The sequence below is a fragment of the Eschrichtius robustus genome, chromosome 3, assembly GCF_028021215.1.
Source record: "Eschrichtius robustus isolate mEscRob2 chromosome 3, mEscRob2.pri, whole genome shotgun sequence".
NCBI lineage: Eukaryota > Metazoa > Chordata > Mammalia > Artiodactyla > Eschrichtiidae > Eschrichtius > Eschrichtius robustus.
In genome coordinates, this window is record NC_090826.1 from 25,708,604 (window position 1) to 25,736,490 (window position 27,887).

Below are 27,887 nucleotides of genomic sequence, written 5' to 3' on the forward strand. Positions count from 1 at the left end.
AGGACCTGGCACAGCCAAAATAAATAAATATTAAAAAAAAAAAAAAAAAAAGACGCATGAACCTCGGAGCCTCAATTTCCTCATCTCTAAAAAGGGAGATCATATCCCTTTTTTTGTGTAACTCACAGATCTGTTCATTCGTTTGTTTATTCATTCAACAATTATTCATGGAGCACATACCACGTGTCAGATGCTGTGCTAGGTGCTGGAGATCAGTGATGAACACTATAGAACCGACTTGTGCCCTCAGAGATCTTGCAGTAAGGATAAATGAAATAGCTCTGTCAACTATAAAGCACTGCACCGGTCTCATTATTTTTCTACTTTTTATCTCCCAATAAGATTGTAATCGGGTTTACTCTAGACTTCTTCATTTCCTTATCGCTATATCCTTGAGCAAGTCACTTCACCTTTCCAGATGACTCCTTATTCGTATCCAGCTCAGGGTCTATGGGTGGTTTTAACTACAAAAGGAAGGAATACCTTTCTGGAAGAAAAAGTTTCTAGGGGAGGAGACCTCACTACAAAAAGGAAATAGCAGAAAAAGCTGAGAAATCCTAAGCACACTTAACTTTCTTTAGTAGGTATCCCTCCCAGTTTTTCTCCACCCACTCCTTTCATATTCCATCCTTATTCCCCGCCTTTAGTAGCTGCGGTCTCTTTAAATGCGGTCGTCGCTGTGAACTAGGCGGTGGGGCCGAAAGCGCGTTTCTTCCCGGGATTGAATGTTAAGTTGTTTGTCCGTTTCGGGCTGCCGTCCTGCAGATCCGCCATATTGTCTGCTGAAGCTGCCGCCGAAGCTGCCGCCGCTGCCGCCGCCAAGTAAGAGCGAGCGGAGCCGCGATGGGTGAGTAAGGAAACCAGGCAATTGGGGACTCGGGCTGGGCAGTCTCGGGGCTTGGAGTCTGGCGAGAGCCTGTCTGCAGTCTGCAGAGGATGTCTGAATCTCCTCCAGATAGGTTTGAGGGGAGAAGCCAGGCCGGGAGCGCCGCTCAGGCCAGTTTGGGGCCAGGTTAGGGCCCAAGCGGGGAGCAGTCTTTGGGGGCTGGTTCCGGGAACACCTTGCCACTTCTGGAGCCCCCACGTGGTGGCCCTGGGCCGGATCGCACGCGTTCCAGGAGGTTAGAAAGGGGCTGACCCTCCGGTCTGGGCCGGGCTCCCGGGGGCAGGCCCGGGGGCCGGGCTCCCAGTGGCAGGCCCGGGAGGCGTTTAAGGCAACCCTCTCCAGGCGTGTGTCTGACCGACGCGCCTCTTAACTGGATTCACTGGTTCCCCTGAACTCAGGGAAATCCTCCCTACGTCGCAGAGAGAGTTCTCTGGCGAAGGGACGCCTGGCGAGCCAGCTCCAGGCCTGTAACCAGGGGCAGCCATGCCGAAGGCAGCCTGGGCCGCTGAAGGCCGGGAGAACTTCCCGAGCCGCGGCGGAAATGGGGTGGTTCGGTTGGGTTCAGAGTGACAGCCTTCGCAGTGGTAGAAAACCAGTGTCAAGATCTCGTAGTCATATATAGGTCGGGGGCTTTAGGTTTCTGGGCCTGGCCCTGGTTAGGAGAAAAGGAGCGACCTGTTGCTCTTTCTAAAGGGACTCCAGGTAGCAAGGCCTGTGCTCAGAGAGAATACGATGGCGAAGTCTTTGGACTTAGGGACAGAACCATCAGTGATACTTCTTCTCCAGCAATGAGAACTATTAAATTTGCTGAGCTCTTCCTGTGTGCAGGCATTGCTCTGATTGCTTTACATGTCACGTTTTATTTAATATGCACAACCTATTTATTGAGATAGATACTGCTGTTATCCCTATTTTACAGATAAGGAAACTGAGGCTTAGGGAGGTAAAGTAACTTACCCAAGGTCGCACAGTCAGTGACTTAAACCAGGTTGATCGCTCCAGAGCCCTAGTTTATAGCTGTTGTTCTTTATGGCCTGGCCCCAGGTGACTGGGCTGGAAAAGGGGGAAAGAAAGCTTTTAATCCTAGGCAGAGTTGTAAAGGTGTTTTGTATTTTTGCTCGTGGGCCCACTTTGAAATCTTTAATCTGAAAGAAACTGGAAAACTCCAAAGTGAATTGCTAACCCCAACTATTGTGGGTGTGTTGGGGGTGGGGATTGAGATTCTGGGATTGAGTTTTGTAAGAAACCTGATCCTGAGGAAACATAAATTACTCCTTTGAGCTGCACGGCAATGACTTTAGAATCAGATCTGGTATTATAATCCTGCCTGCTACTTCCTAGCTCTCATCCAGAGAAGTCACTTAAATGTCAGATGCAGTGATGCATATGGAAAACATCCAGCACAGTCCACGATAAATGTTATTTTCCTTCCTTTCTGAGCCTTCCTTTCCTCATCTCTAGGAAGAGGGGAGGGGGCAGAGTTATCGAGGTGTTTGAGAATTAAATAAGATACCACAGTGTTTGGAGACGAGTAAGAGCTCTATAAATATCAGAACAGATTCTTTTCCACCTTCAATAATGTTTTCAGTAATGTTTGTTCCTTTCCTTTAAGCACTCTGGTTTCCAGAATCCTCCATTAAGACTGGTAGGCTTGTCTTTGTAGCTTCAACTTTATGTATCAATTAAAAACTTTAGGGGCTTTTATGTTATAGATTTTGTATTGGCCTTCAATTTCAGGAACACTGCTGCCTCAAAGGGAAGGGGCTAATATTTAGTTTATTAATCCCAGTGAAATAAATTTGGCAGCGATTTACTCAGTTTTTACAGATGTGGAAACTACCTCAGAGAATATAACACGGTTAGTTACAGCAAAGCCAGAAGTGAGATTCTTACCCATTTTGCTGCACATAAACCTCTAAGAAGACTTCAGGTGTGATTAAATTTAGTCCTTTTCTGGTAAACTTTGAAATGAAAGTACTTCAATAGAGCAACAGAACCTGACCAGGGTCCTGAAGGGGAGTTTTAGTCTAGAGTCAGGCAGACTCCCCTCTTCTCTGCAACTCCATTTCAGGTACCTCCCCGCCACCCCCATCCCACCTTGCACCTTGTCTTTCTGAACACCCGGCCATTGGGGTTTTTGTTTTGTGGGGGTTTTGTGTGTGGGTTGGTTATTTTTTGTTTTTTTTTCTCTGATCCTTATACTACAGGGGTGAAAGGTATCCTTACATTTAATCCTAACATCAAATCCGAGATAATTTGGGTTATCCCCATTTATAAATGAGTAAACAGGCTTTGAGAAGATTAGGTGATTAAGTCCAAGGCTGGTGATCTAGGCCCTAGGGCTGGGGACACTAACGTGGCCTGCATCACACCTCTGTGAATCTAGAACCTGCTGTGTTTCACTGCCTCTCAAGAGTACGCTCGTCGAGCTCTGGCCTATATCCTATACTATTTCTCCTGTGCCAGACTTCACTAGCCTTAACAGACCTTTGCAGTGATTTCATTGCTCTTAGGAACCCTGTGGGGGTGAGACTTGCAGCTCTGGAACTTACTTTTTCTAACCCTCCCTAGCAGAGACCACAGCCTCTCAAGACTAAGTCTTGGCAGACATTGGTTGTTTTTATCAGTGTTCCTGCCATCCTGCTAACCAGGAATCTGGCAGCACCTTCCCAGCCCCAGGGGGTATCTTGATTGATATAAACTAAACCAATCATTGTAATTCTATCTCCCTAGGCAGTGATTGATTTAGGTATGGGCATGTGATGCAGATTTTGGCTAATGAATGTGAAGGGAAGCCTGGAGGACTTCTGAAAAAGCCTTCCTTATTTGCCAAGTTTTATTCTGTTGCTTTTTGCCGGTTTATATTTTAACCCAGGTATCACCAAAGTGTGAGAGCTTCAAAAAAAGAGAGATGGGAAAGCTATAATAATAGCGAACACTTATATAGAACTTGCTATGTGCTAGGCAGTAAGTACTGTAATACTAATTCGTTTATTTCTCAGATTCTCACATTCTAGTTGAGAAAACCGAAGCACAGAGAGGTTCAGTAACTTAAGCAAGGTCAGAGCTAGTAAATAGAGGAAGTACTTAGGTAGTATGGTTCTAACCAAAATATGGGCTATTAAGGGCAGTGTTCTGCCTCTGGAAAGGAAAGATCCCTTTTCTGACTCTGAAATTGCCATTAGCAATGCTGGGATCATGAGGCAGAATTTATAAATAAGAGCAGGCAGTTCTAAGGGTGAGGGTCAAGAATATGGAAAGAATCTGATCTCTTCATGATGTTTTTGGAACTGTCCTGTCACTGGGCTCTAGGATACTAAAAGCTGCTTCTGGTTTGCTGCAAGCAACAAAACCTTTCTGATAATGCCTCCAGGTCAGGAAGTAATTTAGCCCATTTCTTAGTTTCCCTCCAGCCTTGCCCACCCACCCCACAGTTCATAACAGCAACTTAGAGAGCTACTAAACTAAGTGTCCCACAAGCATCAAACTCACTCCCCCTTCCTGGTGTACCTTTCCTACATTTTTGTTAATGGTGGGACCATTGGCCCAGACACTAGGGCATAAGATAGAAATCTTACCTATCTTTGGTTCCTTACTCTTTTCTTCCCTTCCTATATTGGCAGTTGTTGGATACTGTGATCCTGTTACTGATGTCTTCCCTAAATTGTTTTGTGTATGTTTTTCTCACAGCATGGTCCCACAAAGACTGTTAATTGTGTGGTCTTTAAACTTGCTGAGTCTCAGGCTCCTTGAAGTGAAAATATGATAATACTATTTATTAATGTTGTTAGTGAAGTGTCAGTGAAGTACTAGATGTCAGAAAATATTGTAAATTGTAAAGGTGGTGTTATTTCAGGAGCCTTCTAAATCTGTTCTATAGCCTCCTTACCACGACCAATTCTGCTGCAGCAATGTTGCTAAAACACCCTCTGGTCTTGTCACTCTTCTCCGTAGTTTAGGAACCTTCATGGACTCCTTATTGTCTACAGGATAAAATCATAACACATAGGGTATGGTATTCAAGGCCTTCCTATTGACTTTACTAGTCTTATTCGATTTAATATTTATCCATATATCCTGCATTCCACTCAGACTACCTCCTTGGTATGTACTTCACCTTTCCTGGTAGAGAAAGTGACAAAAGCAATCCCTTCCCCACCTGTCTTTTCCTATGAAAATCTTGCCTCTTTTACAAGATTTAGTTTAAATGCTACCTCCCTCAGGGACCTTTCCCAAATATGTATGTTATGCCTTCCAAACTGGAAGTGAACTGTCCTTCTGAATTCTGTAGCACTTTGTTCTTGCCTTTCATATAGCTCTTTTCATATTTTATCTTGTGTTAACAGTTATTTCATTCTGTAATACAATTAGAGCTTTGACCAATTGCTTAATCTCCAGAGATTCATTTTCCTTATCTCTTTTTTTTTTAATACTTTTTTTAAACTTTTTTTTTTTTTTTAATTTACTTTTGGCTGTGTTGGGTCTTTGTTTCTGTGCGAGGCCTTTCTCTAGTTGCGGCAAGCGGGGGCCACTCTTCATCGCGGTGCGCGGGCCTCTCACTATCGCGGCCTCTCTTGTTGCGGAGCACAAGCTCCAGACGCGCAGGCTCAGTAGTTGTGGCTCACGGGCCTAGTTGCTCCGCGGCATGTGGGATCTTCCCAGACCAGGGCTCGAACCCGTGTCCCCTGCATTGGCAGGCAGACTCTCAACCACTGCGCCACCAGGGAAACCTCTCCTTATCTCTTAAAACAGGGGTGATAGCATCTGCCTCATAGGAGTGTTAGGGTGATTAAATGAGCTAATGCTTGTAAAGCGTTTTAGCATGGTGTTTAGCACACAGTGAGTACTCAGTAAGTGATAACTAATTGCTATTAGTCATACAGTGAGCAAATAAAGTACTTAGTATGTGTCAGGCCCTGTGCTAAATATAAAAGATAAATCAATTTGTCTTTTAGGGGAAGGCAGAAACATATTATGAATACTTGTCAGAAACATTTTTAGGGATTAGGCAGGCAACTGTTATTTGTTAATTTCAGCAACTGTTTATTGAATGCCTACTGTGTGCCAGCTGCTGTTCTAGGCCCTGAAAATACAGCAGTGAACAAAACAGACAAAAATATTTTTTTTTTAGTGAAATCCTAGAGCTTAAATTCTAATGGGTAATTGAGTAAAATCAACCAGATGGAGACTGGCGGGCCAACTAGAGCCCCATGCAATCTGATGAGGTCCAGCCAGTTGTTGCCAGGACAGAATGTAGGTCTAGTGTTGCCTTACTGCATAATTTCGCATCCCTTTCCACAATCCCTCTCCCCCTTGAGGTTGGAAATCTGAATTTTCATATGATTTCATAACAGATTAAAAATTTTTAGATGTTACAAGTTAACTTTTAAAATCTAAACACATTTTGGGAATTCCTTGGCAGTCCAGTGGTTAGGACTCTGTGCTTCCATTGCAGGGGGCACGGGTTTGATCCCTGGTCGGGGAACTAAGATCCCACAAGCCGTGAGGCAAGGCCAAAAAATATATACACCGTATATATTGTAAAAGGATGAAGACAGGTGTTTTTAAATGTCTTGCTGATCATGATAGCCTTGTGTATTCAGTAAGTATTATTTTTAAGCATACTATACATTCAGAGTAAGGTGCATGAGAGAGTGTAAGTCCATAATTTAAATAATCTTCTAGATAATTTTAAATCTTTGGCTGACTTAGATCTGATTAGCTGGTCATTATGTTATTTTGTTTTGTTTTATTGTGATGTGGCAGGTGAAATTCTGGTACTTAGGAGCTTTTACTTCCAGAGACATCAGCTCTGCTGTTTCTTTGTTCCTCTTCCTGCATTATTAACATTATCTTCCATTCAGTTTCTTGATAGGACTCTAAGCTGTTTATTTATTTTGTGAATGTTAATTTAGTTAAAACTAGCTGTCTTGTAAATCCACTTAACTAGGCACACAAACTACAGTGTTGTGCAGTATGATAAATGTGAATGAACTAGTGTCTTCACCTGCTTGGTATAACTCCCAGTCTTCCTTCAGGAAAACTTGGCCACCTGACCAACAGATAAAAGTTGCCAGTATTGGGGCTTCCCTGGTGGCGCAGCGGTTGAGAGTCTGCCTGCCAATGCGGGGGACACGGGTTCGAACCCTGGTCTGGGAAGATCCCACATGCCACGGAGCTACTGGGCCCGTGAGCCACAATTGCTGAGCCTGCGCGTCTGGAGCCTGTGCTCCACAACAAGAGAGGCCGCGATAGTGAGAGGCCCGCGCACCGCGATGAAGAGTGGCCCCTGCTTGCCGCAACTGGAGAAAGCCCTCGCACAGAAACGAAGACCCAACACAGCAAAAATAAATAAATAAATAAAATTAAGAAGTGTTGTAAGAAAGGTTTAAAAAAAAAAAAAAAAAGTTGCCAGTATTAATAGGCCTATGCATAATAAAGGTAAACCTTACTTATATATATATATATATATATATGTAACATTCGTATATATTATTTATATATATATGTAACATTTGTATATGTTATTTATATACATATATATATGTGTTAGTTACAACATATGTATATGTTTTTCTTCCTATGTCCCAGTTGATTTTGTACCGCATGCTTCGGAGACCATTATAAAATGATAAATATTTTGAGTGGGGCAGTCCGCAGTACTATGGATTTATATAATAAGGGGGTCCACCCCAGCGTAGGGGGATCAGGGAAGGCCTTTAAGCTAATGAGAGCTGATCTATGGATAGTTGTCAGTGGCAGGGTGAAATGATTATTTCACAAGCAAAAGATTGGTAGGCTAGGTGGGTTGGTAGCATGGGGGGAATGATATTTGGACCTTATCCTGATAACAGTGAAATGCCATTGAAAGGTTTTAATCTCAGAAGTGACGTGATCAAATTTATTTATTTATATTACTTGACTGCTCTGGGGAGAATGAATTAGACTGCGATAACATTCCAACCAGGAAGTTTGTTTTTTTTTTTAATAAATTCATTTTATTGTTTATTTATTTATTTTTGGCTGCGTTGGGTCTTTGTTGCTGTGCGCGGGTTTCTCTAGTTGCAGCGAGTGGGGGCTACTCTTCGTTGTGGTGCGCGGGCTTCTCGTTGCAGTGGTTTCACTTGTTGCAGAACACGGGCTCTAGGCCCACGGGCTTCAGTAGTTGTGGCACGTGGGCTCATTAGTTGTGGCTCGCGGGCTCTAGAGCACAGGCTCAGTAGTTGTGGCGCACGGGCTTAGTTGCTCAGCCGCATGTGAAATCTTCCCAGACCAGGGCTCAAACCCGTGTCCCCTGCATTGGCAGGCGGATTCTTAACCACTGCGCCACCAGGGAAGTCCCAACCAGGAGGTTCTTGAAGTAGTTGGTTCTTAAGTAGTGTGGTAGTCCTAGCAAGAGATGTTGATGGAGATTGAGGTAGTAACAGTGGGGATTAAGAGTTAGGAATTTGAATTAGCAGGGCTTGGTTATTGGTTTCATCTGGAGGCTGAAAGTGGTTGGGGCAGGGTGGAATTAAGCATGACTCCTAGGCCTCTTGCCTTGAGCAGCAGAGTGGATAGGTGATGCTTTTAACTGAGTTGAGTTTAAATTTGGACATTTTGAGGTATCTCTGTGACCTCCAAGGGAAGGTGTCCAAAAAACAACTGGATAGAGAAGTCTGGGGCTCAAGCGTGGGGTCTGGGGATGGAAATAGAGGATTGATCATCTGTTTATATATGGTAACTAAGACCTTGGGAATCACTGATAGTGCCTATGAAAAATGTATATCATGGGAGATGGGCTGAAAAGAGAACCTCAAGTTTCATTAGCTTTAATGTGCAGGAAGAAGGGGATCAGCAGCCACAATTTGAAGAAAACAAGGAGTGATTGATGTCTCATAAAGCAACGGAAAAGAGTATTTCAAGAAGAAGGACATGGCTGTCAGGATTGAGTGCTGCCAAGAGGACCAGCAAAATAAGGACTGAAAAGGTCTATTGAATTTAGCATCTTGCACTTGATCAGTGTCTTACAAAAACAGTTTTGATAGCATGGAAGCAGATTGGAGTGGGCTAAGAAATAAGAGAGGCGAGACAAACTGTTTCAAGAAGTTTGGAATAAAGAGAAAAGGAACAGGTTAATGAGGCTCTTATAAAGTCTAGGCAAGAGATCATGAAGATCTGAGTTAGGGTAATGGCAGTAGGAATGGAGAAGAAGAGACAGAGACAGTCCAGAAATAGGAAATAAAGCTGACCATTACTAGTGATTGGATATGGGGATAAGGGGAAAGGAATTGTCAAGGGTGACGCCCAAGTTTCTGACTTGTACAGATCCCTAATCCCTTATATCATTGTTTCCTCAACCTTTCCATTCATTATCACCTTCCTAAGAAACCTTTTTAGACATCTTTTTTCCCTAATGCATCCCTCCCATGAAATTTTAACATGCAGATATACTCTATATCTTTTTATGTACAGTAAGTATGTCTGTGCTTTATACATAAAATGAGTAAGCATAAAGCTTGCTTTTTATTCAGTGCAAGGTTAAGAGTGACTAAACAAGATTTTTAGGTTAAAAGTTAAATTAAAAAGCTATTTACATTTAACTAAGTTTTATAGCTGTATTTGCTGAGTAACTTTTATTTACTTATATAAGTTGTAATGTATCAAATTGCATATGCAAATTAGTATTTATAAATACAGAAACAGTGTAATCAGATTTTTAAAAATCATTTAAAGTTGTTCATTTTCCAGCAAAAACAAAACAATAGAAAAAAATTAGTTTCTTAAAATTATTTTTAGTAAACTTTTTAACTTTTGCCTGATACGAGAAAATAACTTTAGCTGCTAGATAGTTGTTCAGATATTGTTAACATTTTTCTTTTAGCACTTGGCATAATTAATTGGGACCCATTTTAATTTGTAGAATTAAATAATAAAATGTAAATTTTAAATTTAATTATCAAAACCCATGTCACACACAAAAGCACTGAGGATCAAACATAAATAACATCCACAGGGCAAAACAGGCATGCTCAGGCCACCTCTTGTCATATGACTTCAAAATTCAGCCATCAGTCAAGAGAAAGTCCCCCAGTCATAGCTGTCTATTTGCCATAGCTTTGTAGTACAGTTCTTGCATACTTTTTGTCTGCCTTTTATGAAGTCAGTGTCAATGCTGCTCATGTAATACTCAAGAAAATCCAGCAAGAAAAATTAGATACTAGGGAATAAGTCTTTACTGATAAGGTTGAGCTTTGGAGGGCCACATACCATTGTAATATCTAAGTTCTCCCCCTCCCCCATGAACCAGTTTCACCCTTTTGAGTGCATAACACCTCCAGCAGGGTCTGGGATAGAGCCCTGTATAGTCAAATAATACTAATATTTTCAGGCAAATCATTTGAATATTAATTGAGTGGGATTAATAAGGGCTATAAAGAGTCTCATGTTAATTTTGTTCAGGTTTTGTTGCTAAATGTATTTTGTGTTGTATATACTAAAAACCTTCTTATTTTCAGAGCTCTTTTGATTTCAGAATTCCAGATATGGGTTTGTGGATAATGAAATGTGTAAGGAATGTATGAGGAGCAGGTTTATGGAGATGATGACTTAAAAAAAAAATTTTTTTTTAACCATTTGAGGTGCTTATGGAACATAGATAGAAGGAACCCCTTGAGTATTAGATATGCACTGCAGATGTAGATGTGAAAGTCATTAGCTTTTAAATCTTCCAAAGAAGCAATAATTGTAATGAGACGTGGTTAGAATTGCTTATCTTGGGGTGAGGTAAATGGTAGAGAACAGGCCCTTTCTTAAAACTCTGGCTTGGGACTTCCCTGGCGGTCCAGTGGTTAAGACTGCATGTTTCCACTGCAGGGGGCACAGGTTTGATCCCTGTTTGGGGAACTAAGATCCTGCATGCCACACGGTGTGGCCTAAAAAACAAAACAAAACAAAAAACTCTGGCTTATTGGTTCTTACAGCCTAGCTTTGGAGGGAATGAAGATGGAATAGAAGGATAAAGGTTAAGAGAAAGGAGCTACAGTGTTAGGAGAAAGGAAGAGGAAGAACCACCTGCTAATGGAGAGCAAGGAAATATAGTCATCCTCTTTGACTCTGACTTCTGGGAAATTGCCCTCATGGGGAATTGAAGCCTTTCAAAGTAGGTGCTGAGAAGAACAAGGAAATACCATTGATTCAGCATTTAGACCCTAGACACTTTCACGTTGCCTCATCAATCATACTGGGCTATAAAGTTTATTATTCTCATTTTATAGGTAATGGAAGCAGAGACTCAAAATAGTGGGTAATTTGCCCATGGTTATTCAGTTGGGATTGGAACCAACTCACCTGACTCCCAAATCAGTGCTCTTTCTCACTACATCATATTGGAAGGAGCTGACAAGGTTTGAGGGGCAACATTGAGTGTCTGTCCATAGCATGTCTAATGAGGACAGAGAGGGTTCCCTTTGTGTGGCCTCTCAGTCTGGCTCTTCTTCCCCATATTGTCCTGGGCTCCTCAGAAGATTGCATCCCAAATCTAGCTCCTTCTGTTTGAATTAATATGTACAGGTTAGAGAAATCCTGCTTTTAATTTGTCACAAGGGCTGTTAGAAAAACCCTTTAACCTATTACCAAAGGTTGAAATGAAGAGCCAGTCAGAGAGATTTGTGTAATTTGCCTACAGGCCATGCAGAACCCTCCTTGCCCGAAGACTGGGGATTGAGGGGCATAGTGCTGCACAGTAGGGGCCAAGCAGTTCACTGTTACATCTCAGAGACATTTTGCTTGTGGGCCTTTGTATTTATACCTCTCTAACCAAACTGATCTTGTTCCTCAAACCAACCTTGGGCTTTCTGATCTCTAATCTTTGCTCCTGGTAAACTGCTGTCCCTCCCTACACCATTACCTTTAGAAATATTAACCATCTAGCCTTCAAAGACCACTCCAGAGCTCACCACACAGTAAAAATAGTTCTCACTTCCACTCTCTGACATCATTGCACACTTAGATTCATTATCTTTTTTGTTCTTGATGCTGTGAGACTAAACTAGGTTGTAAAGCTTCCTGAAGGCAGAAGCTTCTGCACAGTGCCTGGCAGATACATTTTATTAAATGAATAATAAATCACTTGTCTATTTGAGTCAGTTTGGAGATAACAATTTGGATTTTTCTTTTCCCCTTGATTCCTTGAGCAGTGTGAGTGCTTGGGAGATATTCAGTGAATGTTTTTGCATTGACTGAAGTGGAAGGTAAGCGCTTTGGTTTTCCTACTTTAAGTGATTCATTTTAGTTCCTTGTAGCACCTAGTGGTAGTGGCAGTGGGGTGTCCCTAGGAAGGTAAGAGCCTCCAGATTCTGCACAGTCTACAAGGGATATTTGGAATTTTTCTTTTGGAGAAATTGGACTGTAGCTATCCTGGGCCTCTCCTATGTCTCTCACCACCCCTTACTTCCCCATTCCTAGGTCTGAGCATTGCATTTATATATAGATTCAAGGGCCAAAAGGACTAGTAAATCCTAGGAGAGAATTAGGATTAGAGAACTTGGACTATCAGCTATCTGGTTGCTGCAGTACCTCAGTGTGCCATGCTTCACTTAGGCCTTGAGCTTTGAATATATAGTTGTGTGTACAGAAGATTGTTTTTCCCACATGATCTTTTAGCCAGACCTCCTGATTTATAGATTCAGCTTTATTTCCTGGAGTGATCATTCTTCAGCCCAGTTCTGTGAGGATCTGCCAGAATATGAGCAGCCTTATTATGGCCCCATTATGGACTAATCCAGTTGTCCATAGAGAAGTCTCTCCCATTGTCTTGGTTATTGACAGTTCTGACAGGCTTACAAATAACACCCTGAGAACCTCATGCCGTCAGAACTGTTTCATATTGTTTCCTTGTTTGCAGTATTTCTTGGTCATAAAAAGCTCTGAGAGAAATTCCAGAAGTTTGAAAAACTATTACCAAACCGAATCCTACCTTACTAGCACAGCATTTTACTATTTACAAAGTGCTTTCATGTGTATTCTCATTTGATCTTCACTGTAACTCTGAGGTAGACAGGGCAAGGGTAGGAAAATTGAGATACAGATAAGTGACACCCAAGGCTGTACACTTGTTAAGTAGCAGACCAGAAATCAGATTGTCTGGCTTTGTAGCTCCTTTCACTGATACCACACTATTCCAGTGTGCCTGTTGATATTCTATCCAGCACAGTGCCTTCGCTCAGCCTAAGTATTTCCTTTTTTTAAAAAATTAATTAATTTATTTATTTCTGGCTGTGTTGGGTCTTCGTTGTTGCGCGCGGGCTTCCTCTAGTTGCGGCGAGCAGGGGCTACTCTTCATAGCACTGGCTTCTCTTGTTGCGGAGCACGGACTCTAGGCGCCCGGGCTTCAGTAGTTGTGGCACACGGGCTCAGTAGTCGTGGCTCGCGGGCTCTAGAGCGCAGGCTCAGGAGTCTTGGCGCACGGGCTTAGTTGCTCCGCGACATGTGGGATTGAACCCGTGTCCCCTGCATTGGCAGGCGAATTCTTAACCACTGCACCACCAGGGAAGTCCCAATGTTAAACTTTTAAAAAAGGTTTTCAAACCCTACACCAGAACGGGGAGGATTAACTCAAATGGTTGTTTTTGTTTTTCCTTTGAAGTGGCAAATAGCCTTCAAATGACTACCTAACTACTGCCAGTCCCTACAAAATTCTACTTCCATTCATATTTGTGTTGATACCTTCTTTTATTCATTCATTCATTCATTCATTTAGGCTCTGCCGGGTCATAGTTGCGGCACGCGGGATCTTAGTTGCAGCATGCGGACTCTTAGTTGCAGCATGCGGGATCTAGTTCCCCGACCAGGGATTGAACCCAGGCCCCCTGCATTGGGAGTGCAGAGTCTTACCCACTGTACCACCAGGGAAGTCCCTGTGTTGGTATCTTCTGATATTTGTATTCCCTATTCTTGGCAAGAACTGGACCACATGTCATTGACAGATTGAGTCAGGCAATGGTTAGGGTGGTAGAATCCAAGAAGAAACATTGACACACTTCTTCCAAGAAATAACAAAGGAGTCCCCTGTGGCTAGTATGCTGTTGAGTAGAGTATATGTAATAGAGAGAGCTTTGGCTTTAGTCAGAAGGATCTGGATTAGAGTCTTCAAAGATCTGGATTAGAGTCTTCCACTTATTAGCTGGGTCCTTCTGCAAGTTATGCCTCAATTTTCTCACCTCTAAAATGGGGGTTCTAGGGACTTCCCTGGTGGTGCGGTGGTTAAGAATCCGCCTGCCAGTGCATGGGACACGGGTTCGAGTCCTGGTCCGGGAAGATCCCCCATGCTGCAGAGTGATTAAGCCCGTGCTCCACAACTACTGAGCCCATGTGCCTAGAGCCTGTGCTCCGCAACAAAGAGAAACCACCGCAGTGAGAAGTCCGTGCACTGCAATGAAGAGTAGCCCCCACTCGCCGCAACTAGAGAAAGCCTGCGCACAGCAACAAAGACCCAATGCAGCCATAAACAAACAAACAAACAAATATTTACAAAAAAGAATTTATAAAAAATAAATAAAATGGGGGTTCTGTATGAGCTTAGACTTAAAAGCTAAGCAAATTGTTTCTAAATCATTACCAATCAAATTTGAATTTTCACTGGGAACATACCCTCTGCAGAGATTAGAGATTGACTTTAGCATTTTTTGTTTGTTTTGTTTTTTTAGGCCGCACCCTGTGGCATGCGGGATCTTAGTTCCCCAACCAGGGATTAAACCCATGCCCCTGCTTTGGGAGTTTGGAGTCTTAACCACTGGACCACCAGGGAAGTCCCTGACTGGCATTTTTGAAAGAGCTTTCAAAAGGCTTTTAGTCTGGATTTAGTAGATAAAAACTTTCCACCACGGCCAGAGACTTTGGAAAGCATTCTGGACTGGACTTGAGAAGACTGCTTCTTTTCACATCTAGCGGCAAGGACACAGGTGTGTGATTTTTTTGGCAGGAGCATCATGATCCTTGCCTGCCTTGGTGCCTGACGGAGGTCTCCTAGCAGGACATGGAAATAAGTAACTTGACACAGGAAAGGAACTTATATACCACAAGAGTTTGTTAGTTTAGTAGATTGGTTCTATCATAAAAACTTTGAAGGCATCTCAATTAATGCTGAATTCATTAAGAAAGGACTTGTGTGAATCACTGGTTTATTTTGATTATCCTAATGTGCTATTGATATATATATTGCCTAAAAAGAATAAGTATGCATATGCAGAAGAATGAAGTTGCACTCCTGTCTTACATCATATATAAAAATTAACTTAGGGACTTCCCTGGTGGTCCAATGGTTAAGACTCCTTGCTTCCACTGCGGGGGGTGCGGGTTCGATCCCTGGTTGGGGAAGTTCTGCATGCCGCGCGGTACAACCAAAAAATAAATAAAATAAAACAGTAAAAATAAAATTAAAAAAATTAACTTAGATCAAAAACTTAAATGTAAGGAGCTAAAACTATAAAACTTTTTTTAAAAAATAAATTTATTTATTTATTTATTTTTGGCTGTGTTGGGTCTTCGTTGCGGTGCGCGGGCTTCTCACTGCGGTGTCCTCTCCCTCTGCGGAGCACGGGCTCTAGGCGCGTAGGCTTCAGTTGCTGTGGCACGTGGGCTCAGTAGTTGTGGCTCGCAGGCTCTAGAGCACAGGCTCAGTAGCTGTGGCGCACGGGCTTAGTTGCTCCGCGGCATGTGGGATCTTCCCAGACCAGGGCTCGAACCCGTGTCCCCTGCATTGGCAGGCGGATTCTTAACCACTGTGCCACTAGGGAAGCCCCTATAAAATTCTTTTAAGAAAACATAGGAGTAAATCTTCATGACCTTGGATTAGACAACAGTTTCTTAGATATGACACCAAAAGCACAAGCAGCCTCCCACCCCCCAAAAAGAGATAAATTGGACTTAGTGAAAATTTAAAACTTTTGTGCTTCAAAGGACACCATCATGGATATTGAGAATTATGTAAGAGCTCACTCATATTGCTTTATTTTGGCTGACAGGTAGCTGACATGTCAAAATGCAAGTCAGTTTCAATAATTAAATGACTCTTGGGTTCTGCTGATCTGCATTCATCTTTCCCCATTTTCTATACAAATGTGTATATTCCTTTTCCAGATTTTTGGGTTTGATATTTTTTATTTTGTTGAATTTATTGTAAACCACTTCAGATCTTTCGGAAAACTGAAGTTTAAAAATGTTGAATAGAACATTTGAGAGTATGTATGTGCTGTGCACTGTGCTACACATTCTTGCTCTCAAAGAGTTAATGATCTAGAAGTGAGGTGATGAGTTGTGAACTAAAACAGGGCCATTGGAGGTTGTCAGTGGGAACCAGTTTGTAGTAACAGGTAAACAAAGATAAACACAGATAAAGCTGGACACCAAAGTGGTAAGGACAGATTTTAATCAGTAATATACTATTGCAATAGGGAAAAGTGTGAACTGATTTCAACTTTGTGCAGAGGTAACTGGGTGTTTTAAAGGAAGGATGAGGGAATGGAGGTGGGGGTGAGAGAGAGCTCAGTAAAGTCAGGGAAATGAAAAATTACAAAATGCAAGGAAGGAGGAGGTGGTCCACATGAAACCCAACTGGGTTTGCTACTGGGGCTTATTGAAGGTAGTCTCCTACCCTCCCACAGATCCTGGGAAACAGGAACCCTATATTCAGGTGTTGGCTGAAACAGTAAATTCACTTGGCAGCCTTGAGATTTTCTCAGTCAGGCACTTTAAGGGGGGCTAGGGTCATCTAGTGATGTGACCTTGAGCTGTTAGAAACTATGTTAGTGTTTTTTGTTCAAATCTTGATAGGCCAAGGTTGACCCTAGTTGAGAAAGGGCTCAGAGGAGCCTGGATAGAGTTTGGTTAAGGAGAGAATCTTTGGTATAGGTGAAGATCAGTTTGCCAACCTGTTGTCTTTGGGGAATAGAAAGTTCATGGCTTACTCTAAGACCAGGTGAATGGTAATGGCATTAACTCCTAACTAGGGAACCTAGGAGAAGAAACTGGTTTAAGGAGAGAGAAAGTGAGGTGGAGATAGCCAGTATGCATTTGGAAAAACACACAGGCAGAGGTTGTGACAACAGAGATTTGGTACTTAGTGTAAAAGTGGAGGTTGAAGCTAAGGGAGGTCACTTGGGAAAGGGGGCTGCTTCTGCTGAGGACCAGAAAGGTAGAATTTTGATACACACTGACATTGAGAGATTGGCGTTGGGAGAGGAACACAGTATGAAACCTGAGAAGGAGTGGTTAGAAAGGTGAGAGAACTGGGAGAGGGTGGTGCCTTCAGAATCATGGAGTTTCAAGAAGAGTTTCAAGAAGGCAAAAGTGATCATCAGTGGCAAATTAGAAAGTCAAATAGAATGAATACTGACAAGGTCACTGGATTTAGCTGTCTAAAATGTCTTTTTCTGAGCCATTTGTGTCCTGCAGTCTTTTTTTTTTTTTTAAGTTTTTTATTTGTGTGTGTGTGTCCTTACAGCAGAGCGTCTATTCAGTTTTCATACCAATTCTGGAGGAAACCTGTGCTTTCTGGGTTTCTAGGAAGAAATCTTTCTAAAATCTGCTTTTGGAAGTTCTGCCCCACTCCAGTCACAAGGAAGATTCCTTTGCTGTACATTTCTTCCCTTACCCTACACTTACTGGCAAACACTTGTTAAGCAACTTTTACAGCTACACCTTGTGTCTGGGACAGTGTAGGTGCTCAGTAAGTATTGACTAGATATTTGAACAGTGATTCAGTCAACAAATATTTGTATATATCATAGATGCTGGGGATACAACAGAAGTTTTTTTGTTTGTTTTTCTTAACATCTTTATTGTAGTATAATTGCTTTACAATGGTGTGTTAGTTTCTGCTTTATAACAAAGTGAATCAGTTATACATATACATATGTTCCCATATCTCTTCCCACAACAAAAGTTTTTGTAGAACTTACACAGGAGGAGAACAGATACAGATTGTAAATAGTGTAACGAAGGAAATAAAACGGGTGTTCTGACAAAAATGGAGTAGCTTACTTTGGGTTAGTGTGACAGAGGAAGGACCTAGCAATTCTAAGAGCTAGGGAAGAGCATTGTGGACAGAAAGAAAACAGGAAATGTGAAGACTGTATCCGGAAACAGCTTGATAGTTTCCAAATACTGAGAGAGCCATTGTGACAGGAGCATATGATGACTGAGGGTAAAAAGTTGAATGAGATGAGATGAAGATATAGGCAGCGCCTTAAATTGTGAAGAAGATTTTACTTCTACATGGGAGCAGTGCTATGCTCTGATTTTGTTGTGTGGTGATGGATTGGGGGTGAGTTGTAGTAACCAGGCAAGAGGTGATAGTGACTTGGATGGGGTGAGAGAGAGGTAAATACATTCAAGATACATTCAGGATTTGTCAGTAGGTTAGATCAAAAAGGTGTGAGTAGGGAAGGAGTCAAGGATGATTTTTTTTTTTCATATAATGTCTGAAACATTTATATTAATATATTTCCATACATATTTCCATACAAATACAAATATAAGATTTTTAGAAATTTCGTGTAATGTCTGAAACATTTATATTAACATATTTCCATACAAATAACCCAATGAAAGTTTAGTATTAGTTGTTTTGTTTGTTTGTTTTTTTATACTGCTGGTTCTTATTAGGCATCAATTTTATACACATCAGTGTACACATGTCAATCCCAATCGCCCAATTCAGCACACCACCATCCCCACCCCACCGCAGTTTTCCCCCCTTGGTGTCCATATGTCCATTCTCTACATCTGTGTCTCAACTTCTGCCCTGCAAACCGGCTCATCTGTACCATTTTTCTAGGTTCCACATACATACATTAATATACGATATTTGTTTTTCTCTTTCTGACTTACTTCACTCTGTATGACAGTCTCTAGATCCATCCACTTCTCAACAAATGACTCAATTTTGTTCCTTTTTATGGCTGAGTAATATTCCATTGTATATATGTACCACATCTTCTTTATCCATTCGTCTGTTGATGGGCATTTAGGTTGCTTCCATGACCTGGCTATTGTAAATAGTGCTGCAATGAACATTCGGGTGCATGTGTCTTTTTGAATTACGGTTTTCTCTGTGTATATGCCCAGGAGTGGGATTGCTGGGTCATATGGTAATTCTATTTTTAGTTTTTTAAGGAACCTCCATATTGTTCTCCATAGTGGCTGTATCAATTTACATTCCCACCAACAGTGCAAGAGGGTTCCCTTTTCTCCACACCCTCTCCAGCATTTGTTGTTTGTAGATTTTCTGATGATGCCCATTCTAACAGGAGTGAGGAGATACCTCATTGTAGTTTTGATTTGCATTTCTCTAATAATTAGTGATGTTGAGCATCTTTTCATGTGCTTCGTGGCCGTCTGTATGTCTTCTTTGGAGAAATGTCTATTTAGGTCTTCTGCCCATTTTTGGATTGGGGTGTTTGTTTCTTTGATATTGAGCTGAATGAGCTGTTTATATATTTTGGAGATTAATCCTTTGTCCGTTGATTCGTTTGCAAATATTTTCTCCCATTCTGAGGGTTGTCTTTTCGTCTTGTTTATGGTTTCCTTTGCTGTGCAAAAGCTTTGAAGTTTCATTAGGTCCCATTTGTTTATTTTTGTTTTTATTTCCATTACTCTAGGAGGTGGATCAAAAAAGATCTTGCTGTGATTTATGTCAAAGAGTGTTCTTCCTATGTTTTCCTCTAAGAGTTTTATAGTGTCCAGTCTTATATTTAGGTCTCTAATCCATTTTGAGTTTATTTTTGTGTATGGTGTTAGGGAGTATTCTAATTTCATTCTTTTACATGTAGCTGTCCAATTTTCCCAGCACCACTTATTGAAGAGACTGTCTTTTCTCCATTGTATATCTTTGCCTCCTTTGTCATAGATTAGTTGACCATAGGTGCGTGGGTTAATCTCTGGCTTTCTATCTTGTTCCATTGATCTATGTTTCTGTTTTTGTGCCAGTACCATATTGTCTTGATTACTGTAGCTTTGTAGTAGAGTCTGAAGTCAGGGAGTCTGATTCCTCCAGCTCCATTTTTTTGCCTCAAGACTGCTTTGGCTATTTGGGGTCTTTTGTGTCTCCATACAAATTTTAAGATGATTTGTTCTAGCTCCGTAAAAAATGCCATTGGTAATTTGATAGGGATTGCATTGAATCTGTAGATTGCTTTGGGTAGTATACTCATTTTCACAATGTTGATTCTTCCAATCCAAGAACATGGTATATCTCTCCATCCTTTGGTATCATCTTTAATTTCTTTCATCAGTGTCTTATAGTTTTCTGCATACAGGTCTTTTGTCTCCCTAGGTAGGTTTATTCCTAGGTATTTTATTCTTTTTGTTGCAATGGTAAATGGGAGTGTTTCCATAATTTCTCTTTCAGATTTTTCATCATTAGTGTATAGGAATGCAAGAGATTTCTGTGCATTAATTTTGTATCCTGCAACTTTACCATATTCATTAATTAGCTCTAGCAGTTTTCTGGTGGCAGTTTTAGGATTCTCTATGTATAGTATCATGTCAAAGGATGATGTTTTTTTTTAACCTAGGATTTGGATTAAGTAACTTGTAAATGCTGTTGCTCTTGGTATTGCTGGGGCGGGGGGAGGGTGTAAGAAATTAAGTTAGTTTTGGATAAGAAAGTGAAGATTTCCATAGGTAGTTGAATATATGAGTTTGGAACTCAAGAGAAAGGACTGGGCTGGGGACATAAATTTGGGAGTTATGGGAATGGATGAAATCACCTCGAGAGAGTGAAGATAGAAACCAGTATGTAGATATAGGGAGGAGGAGCCATCAAGAGAGACTGAGAAGATTGGATGAGGTTGGCAGTGGTGCCAAGAAAACTGAGTGTTTCGAGAGAAGGGATTAGTAACTACTATTGAGGGGTTAAGAAAGAGGACAGAAATTTCTATCCATTAGATAAGGCAATGTGGAGGTTATCGGTGACCTTGATAAAAGCAGTTTCTTTGGAGTAGAAGGAATGGAAGTCAGATTTGAAGAGTTAGAGTGAAACAGAGCACACAGAGATTCAACAATATTAGCAATGCCTATTTTTTAAAGTTGGTTATTTCATTATGTTATTATATCTTACACATAAAATGTGTAATAGTCAAGAAACATGTCACATTAACTTTATGTGAATGGAGACTTAGGGTACATAGATGACTTTCAAGAAGAGAGATCTGATTACCATCAGATTTAGTATCATCTGGGCAGCCTGCCATTAGATGCCTCCTGATGTGATGTAGTATGAAGCACAGAACATCACCTATATGTATTCTTGCCAAAAGTGTATTTTTAACCTGAATCTGTTCTAGTCTCTAGACCCAACTTCCGTTTTGCAGGAAACACACAGGATAGGGGTATAAATTAACGGCACAAAACTAGAACGTGGGGCATTCTTTAAGACATTAAGGCATTCTTCAGAGAGTCAATATCACAAGTAAATAAAAGGGTTGGGGGAAAGGAGGACAAGGACATTGTAGATTAAAAGTGACCAAATGTTGGAATAATGATGTAATTTTAAAAAACGTTTTTATTGTTTGGAGTTACATACTGAAAAATATATGTTGTTGGAATGATATGCCAGGAATTTGCTTAAATAATACAGGGTCTGTGGAAGCATAGATGAATGGCAGCTAGTTGATCATTGAATCTGAATGATTGTTGCATTGAGTTTCATTTTATTTACTATTCTGTCTACTTTTGTATATATTTGACATTTTTCATAATAAAATGTTAAATAGAAGGTTAAATACAGTGGGTGAAACTTGACTAGATTCTGATTTGGGGGAAAAAACTAGCTATAAAAGCCATTTTGAAATAAGGAAATTTGCATATGGACTAGATAATAGATGTTTTGTTAATTTTCTTAGGTTTGAAATGGTATTGTAGTTATGTAAGAAGGTCCTTATTATGAGACAATTACTAAAGTAATTAGGGTGCAGTGCCAAGTCATGACATTTGCAACTTTAAGTGTTTAAATAATTCATAATAAAGAGGGTAGGTAGTCCTCTTTAATAAAAAAAACTATTTTTCTGCTGAAAAAATAGTTTTCCTATTCATTAGAACAGAAAAATCGGGCAGTAGCTTGGGAGGGCAGGTAGTCAATGAAAAGATTCAGTGTCTGGCTGATTCTCAGTACGAAGAATTGGTAGGTGGTGAGATTCCTGGAACTAGTCCTACAGTGCTGATTTTAGCTAACAAAGTTATAAATCAATAGTGTCAAATCTGTTGTATACCTGAAACTTTTATAATATTGTATGTCAACTATACCTCAATTTAAAAAATTTTTAAATGTACCAAAATTTTGCCATCAACTTTGTATGCATTCACAGTAGTTATCTACCAGGTAGACCAGCAAGAAGACAGGCAAAATTTAAGCCAGTCTTTGTTGTCATCTTTGATAAGAAACTCGGCCATGTAAGTTTTAGAAGAACATCATTGAAAATGATTGCATTTATTAGTCTCTGTATCTGTCACTTGTATATTGTGTGTTATCTTCCTACCCTTCCAATCCGAGCGTCATAGCTGGTTTCATCCACTTTGGAGGAATTTTGATTTAATTAATTCTGATGGTATAGGTGTTCACAGAGGGTCAGATATACTTCAGTTTTGTGGTTGGTTGGATTTGTGGTCTAGGGAGAGAACTCACTGCAAAAGAAAAACCTGTATTATGAGGTTGAATTCCTAAAAAGTCAGATATGGTGGGTGGAGGGGGAAATCTCTTAGGCAAACGTCTTTGGTACTAGTTTTTGTTTTTTTTTAAGATTTATTTATTATTTATTGATTTATTGATTTTATTGATTTTTGGCTGCGTCAGGTCTTAGTTGTGGCATGCGGGATCTTCGTTGAGGCATGCGGGATCTTTCATTGCGGCTCATGGGCTCTTCGTTGTGGTGCACGGGCTTCTCTCTAGTTGTGGCATGTGGGTTTTCTCTCTCTAGTTGTGGTACGCAGGCTCCGGAGGGCCTGGGCTCTGTAGTTTGCAGCACGAGGGCTCTAGTTGAGGCGCACGAGCTCAGTGGTGTGACGCGCGGGCTTAGTTGCCCCGCGGTATGTGGGATCGTAGTTCCCTGACCAGGGATCGAACCCAAGTCCCTTGCATTGCAAGGCGGATTCTTTACCGCTGGACCACCAGGGAAGTCCCAGTACTAGTTTTCAGTTGCTCCCAGTTCTTATGCACTAATTAGAAAATTGATTGCCAGTAACTGTTTGGTTTTTTTATGTTATTTCATTTTTTTTAACAAGATAAAAATTTAATGAAAATTAGTCAGTGGTCAGTAATTCTTAAGTTAAAATGACCGTGAGTAAATAGATCAAGATGGATAGAACCTAGTCTAAGGGCAGGAGCCAAATTGAATAGAATTATGTGTCTTATCAGAGGATGAAAAGAAGTAGTTCTCCGAGGTTGGATGAAAAGAGAAGGCCTATGGAATTACAGGGTCTAGATCTCAGTCCCAGCTTCACAACTTGATAGCTAAATGATCTTGTGCAAGTCACAGCACCTCTGAACCTGGTTCCCTAGCTGTTAAGTGGATATGCTCCTAATTGACTAATCTTTCTCATTGGTTGTTGTAGAGGTCAGCTAGATCTTGTGTATGAATACATTTTTTAAAAAGAGAGGCATGGTGCTGGGGTTTATGTAATTATTTAATTGTCCTCAAACCAAGGGCTGTTTAACAGCTGATTTCACCCTAGCCCTTGTTAAAATTAAATTTTGTTTGGCTGGCGCAATGTTATGAAAATTGAGTGTGAGCGCAATCCCTGTTGTCCTATTATAACTGTCCCATTAAAAATCATTAACTTCAGGACTTCCCTGGTGGTCCAGTGGTAAAGAATCCGCGTTACAATGCAGGGGACACGGGTTCAATCCCTGGTCAGGGAACTAAGATTCCACGTGCTGCAGGGCAACTAAGCCTGCACGCCACAACTACTGAGCTCGAGCACCTCAACTAGAGAGCCTGCGTGCCCTGGAGCCTGCGCGCCACAACTAGAGAAGAGGAAGCCCGTGCACCACAACGAAGATCCCATGTGCTGCAACTAAGACCCGACGCAGCCCAAAATAAATTAAATAAATAAATAATAAATCTTAAAAAAAAAAAAAATCATTAACTTCTTGGGAATTCCCTGGCGGTCCAGTGGTTAGAACCCAGCGCTTTCATTCCCGTGGCCCGGGTTCAATCCCTGGTTGGGGAACTAGGATCCCACAAGCAGTGAAGCACAGCCAAAACAAAAAAAAAAATTAACCTCTTTACCTTTTTTTTTTTAACCTCTTTACCTTTTAAGGCATTTTGAGTTTGTGGTTAACTGAAATTCTGGAATGGGAGCAGATTTGTTTATTGGTAACAGAGCAGGCCCCAACCCAGAATTCTGATGGATTTGCTGTTGTGCTCCCTTTGGCAGCACATATATTGATGGATTTGCTGTTACCAATTGCTTCCCTTTTCAGGAAATGAAAAGAACCTGGAGTTTGGGACCAACTAGATCAGGGTTGACTTATTAGCTTCTGGCTTGTCACTTAACCCCTGAGTCTCTTTTTTCTCGTCTGTAAAATGGATTCTCAGGATTGTTGTGAAGATTGGAGATTATATCTACACAGAGTTTGGCACATTATCAAACCTTACTAGCTTACTAAGGCTATAAGCTCTATATCCCAGTATACTCTTAGCTCTTCCTTTTTAATTAACTGGCATGTGGCCAGTGTTTTAACTCAGGAATCTTACACTGATGCATATTTGGTAGAGAATTCTTAGTGAGAAGCAAGAGAGGCCGGCTGAAAAAAGCCATTTCACTCTGGGAGGAATCAGGTTTCTTACATTCCTGAAGGAAGAGGCATTAAGTTTAGCTCATTTTCTGTGCCTGGGAAGGTACATTTTATTAGAAACTTGCCGTCTGCAAAGAGGAGCCCCCACTCAGTTTAGCACCAGGACAAGAGAATTTATTTGTTTGTTTGTTTATGTATTTATTTGCCACATCGTGCGGCTTGTGGGATCTTAGTTCCCGGACCAGAGATTGAACCTGGGCCCTTGGCAGTGAAAGCATGGAGTCCTAACCACTGGACTGCCAGGAGATTCCCCTGAGAAATAATTTTAAAAGGCTGACTGACTGCTTCATAGTGTTAAATACAGACCATGAATGTAAGACTTTGGTTTGCAAAGTCCTAGAGCCAGCAGCTGTCGTAATATCATTCCCATCCCATACATAGGAAAGCTGGCTATATGTAGTATGCCTTTTTCTAAGAAAATGTGCATAATTTTTAAAATTTTATGAATCTTAAAATTTTAAACATACCATTGATTAAATGGAATACTGCAATAATCTGGCTATTCCCTTAGTGTGTGACTTGAGACTCAGGTTATTCATCTATCGATCAGGGCCTGTATTAATTTGCTAAGACTGCATAACAAGGTACCACTGACTGGGTGGCTTAAACAACAAAAATTTATTCTCTCATAGTTCTGGAGGCTAGAAATCCAAGATCAAGATTTTAGCAGGGTTGGCTTCTTCTGAGACCTCTCTCTTTGGTTTACAAATGGCTGTTTTCACGTTCACATGGTGTTCTCCCTCTAAGTGCATCTGTATCTTAATCTTCTCTCATATGGGCACTCGTCATATTGGATTACGCCTTACTCCAGTATCCTCATTTAACTGTAATCATCTTTTTAAAGACGCTATCTCCAAATACAGTCACATTTTGGGGTATTAGGGTTTAAGACTTCAACATATGAATCGGTGGGGGATGGAGTACAATTCAGGCCATAACAGGGTCCGTACTTATTTTGTATTTTTATTGCTAGTCCCTTGGTTCTCAAAGCTTAGAAAATGCATGGCAACATTAGCCAGTTATTTCCTAGACATGAGAGGTACAACTTCAGGGACCTATTCACTTTGAGAGAGTTCCTTGACTAAGAAAACTCAAAGGCTACCTGAGACAGTCAGATGCTTGAAAAGGTATTGATATATTTGTATTGTGGATTTCTTGATCTGGGCTCAGCAAGTAAGGGAGAGCATGATGAAAAAAGCCCCTCTGCCTGATAGTCCCTGAATGAGAGTCCAGCATTCCTTTGGTTGCTGATTCCAGATGTGCTTCTGCAAATGTTCCTCCTTCCAGTCTAACCTCCTGCTTGGCTTCTCCAGTGAAGTCATAAGCAAATATTTGTGATAGTTTCTTGTCACCATGGTGACTAAAGAAGTACAGCCTGGTTCTCCTTCCAGCTTCACTGTCAGCTCTGCTTGAAGGAAGAGAGCCCTCTGGGAGAGCCCAGGCTCAGAGTTATGAAAAACCATGTGTCAGGTAATGGGGGAGAGCAGTCCACAGTGCTGCCTTTAGAAATTTGTCCTGTGCCTATTAGTTTCCAGGCATAGGGGTAATCAGGGACCCCAGAGAGAGGCCACTGCAACCCCCTAGAACTTTTAACAGTAAATGGACTTGGACTTTGCCAAGTGGATGTGGAAACTTGCACCTTGTAAGACCCTGCTGCTACTATTGGTTTGCCTAGCTACTTTCCAGAATGAACAGAGGCACCTTCTCTGAAGTTTCATTTCCTTATTTCAGCTGTCTCCTCAACTTCCATTCTATATCTCTTTTTCACTCAGATTCTCTTAATAGACTACTTTTCCCCCTCACATTTATGTACTTTCTTATTCCATTTGTGTCCTCAAGGTGATCTCCTGCTTAAAGAACCAGCCCTAATCTTGCCTTTGGGAGCTTTCTTTTTAAACTCTTCATCATGATCACCCCAACCACTCCAGAAAAGAGGCAATATTAGAGTTAATTATCCCTTTCTGTGTGCCTATAAAACTTATTTTTCATCCCTTTTGCAATACTTTTATTAACTGTTTCAGATGAGAAATTTAGAGGATGAGAAATGCCTATAAAGGGAGAAAGAAACAAGTTGGTAATGCTTCCTCTACTCATACTTCAACATTATCACCTTCACTTTTATCAGTTTTTTAAAATAATGAGATTGTTTTTAAAATGTAAATATTGAGTAAGGTATGATAAAGTCACTGAGGCCACAGGAGGAAACAAGAATGAGGTTTGTAAGGAAGAAGTTTATTATACTCACAGGTCTGGCTGGGGCGGGGTGGTCAGGGGGTGGGAAGTGGGTCACCACTGGCCACACAGGGTCACAGAGGAAGACACCAGGGTGGTCAGGAGGCAGAAGGGGCAGGAGCAAGCAGAAGGTTTTGGCCAGAGCCTGAAGTTTCAGAGGGAAAGTGAAGGCAGGGCAGAGTAAACGGTTTAGGATTCGTTAATTTGAATAATTCTGGAGGGCTTTGGGCTATGAGAGTAGTCTAGTTGCCTACTACTTTTTGGGCCCTGGGATGGTTGAGGCACAGGAATATTGCCTCCTGGGTGTACAGGCAAGATAAAGTAGATATGGCTCTGGATTGGTTCCTTTGCAAAGGCATGCTCTTAGGCACGATTGTTATCTGTGGGAATTAGCTAGCCATGGGAGTGGCAGTCTCTCCTGGGTTTGTAAGGCCCCCAAGTGCCAGAACATCAGGAACGCAGAAATAAGAAAATATAGTTAATATAATTGGCCCTGAGATGAATGGATGCAAATAAACAAATACAGAATGTTAAAAAAAATTTTTAAAGTTAAAACTGGGATTGTATGTTAGATTTAAATGGAGGAGATATGCTGCAATTAAAAAATTTTTTGTGGTAAAATATAATTCACCATTTTGACCATTATTCTTATTATATTTTTTATATATATATATAAATTTATTTATTTATTTATTTTTGGCTGCATTGGGTCTTCGTTGCTGTGCACGGCCTTTCTCTAGTTGTGGTGAGCAGGGGCTACTCTTCCTTGCGGTGTGCAGGCTTCTCATTGCGGTGGCTTCTCTTGTTGTGGAGCACGGACTCTAGGCATGCAGGCTTCAGTAGTTGTGGCACGCAGGCTCAGTAGTTGTGGCTCGCGAGCTCTAGAGCGCAGGCTCAGTAGTTGTGGCTCACGGGCCCAGTTGCTCCGTGGCATGT

General features: G+C 41.2%; 1 protein-coding gene across 3 annotated transcripts in view; it reads left to right on the top strand.

The window, feature by feature from the left end:
* Nucleotides 1-756: 756 nt before the first annotated feature.
* The window catches only part of KPNA6 (karyopherin subunit alpha 6), a 53,585-nt gene continuing 26,454 nt past the window's right edge, over nt 757-27,887 (top strand). Inside the window, exons 1-2 of one of the 3 annotated variants that reach the window (XM_068539389.1) lie at nt 782-847; nt 14,572-14,826. Coding sequence is in view for 1 of the 3 variants with exons in the window: in XM_068539388.1 (XP_068395489.1) it covers nt 844-847 (4 nt within the window). In the remaining 2 variants the exon portion in view is untranslated. Of the gene's footprint in view, nt 848-8,708; nt 8,856-14,571; nt 14,827-27,887 lie in introns of all 3 variants that reach the window. The other 2 variants (XM_068539390.1, XM_068539388.1) reach the window with 2 other exon arrangements.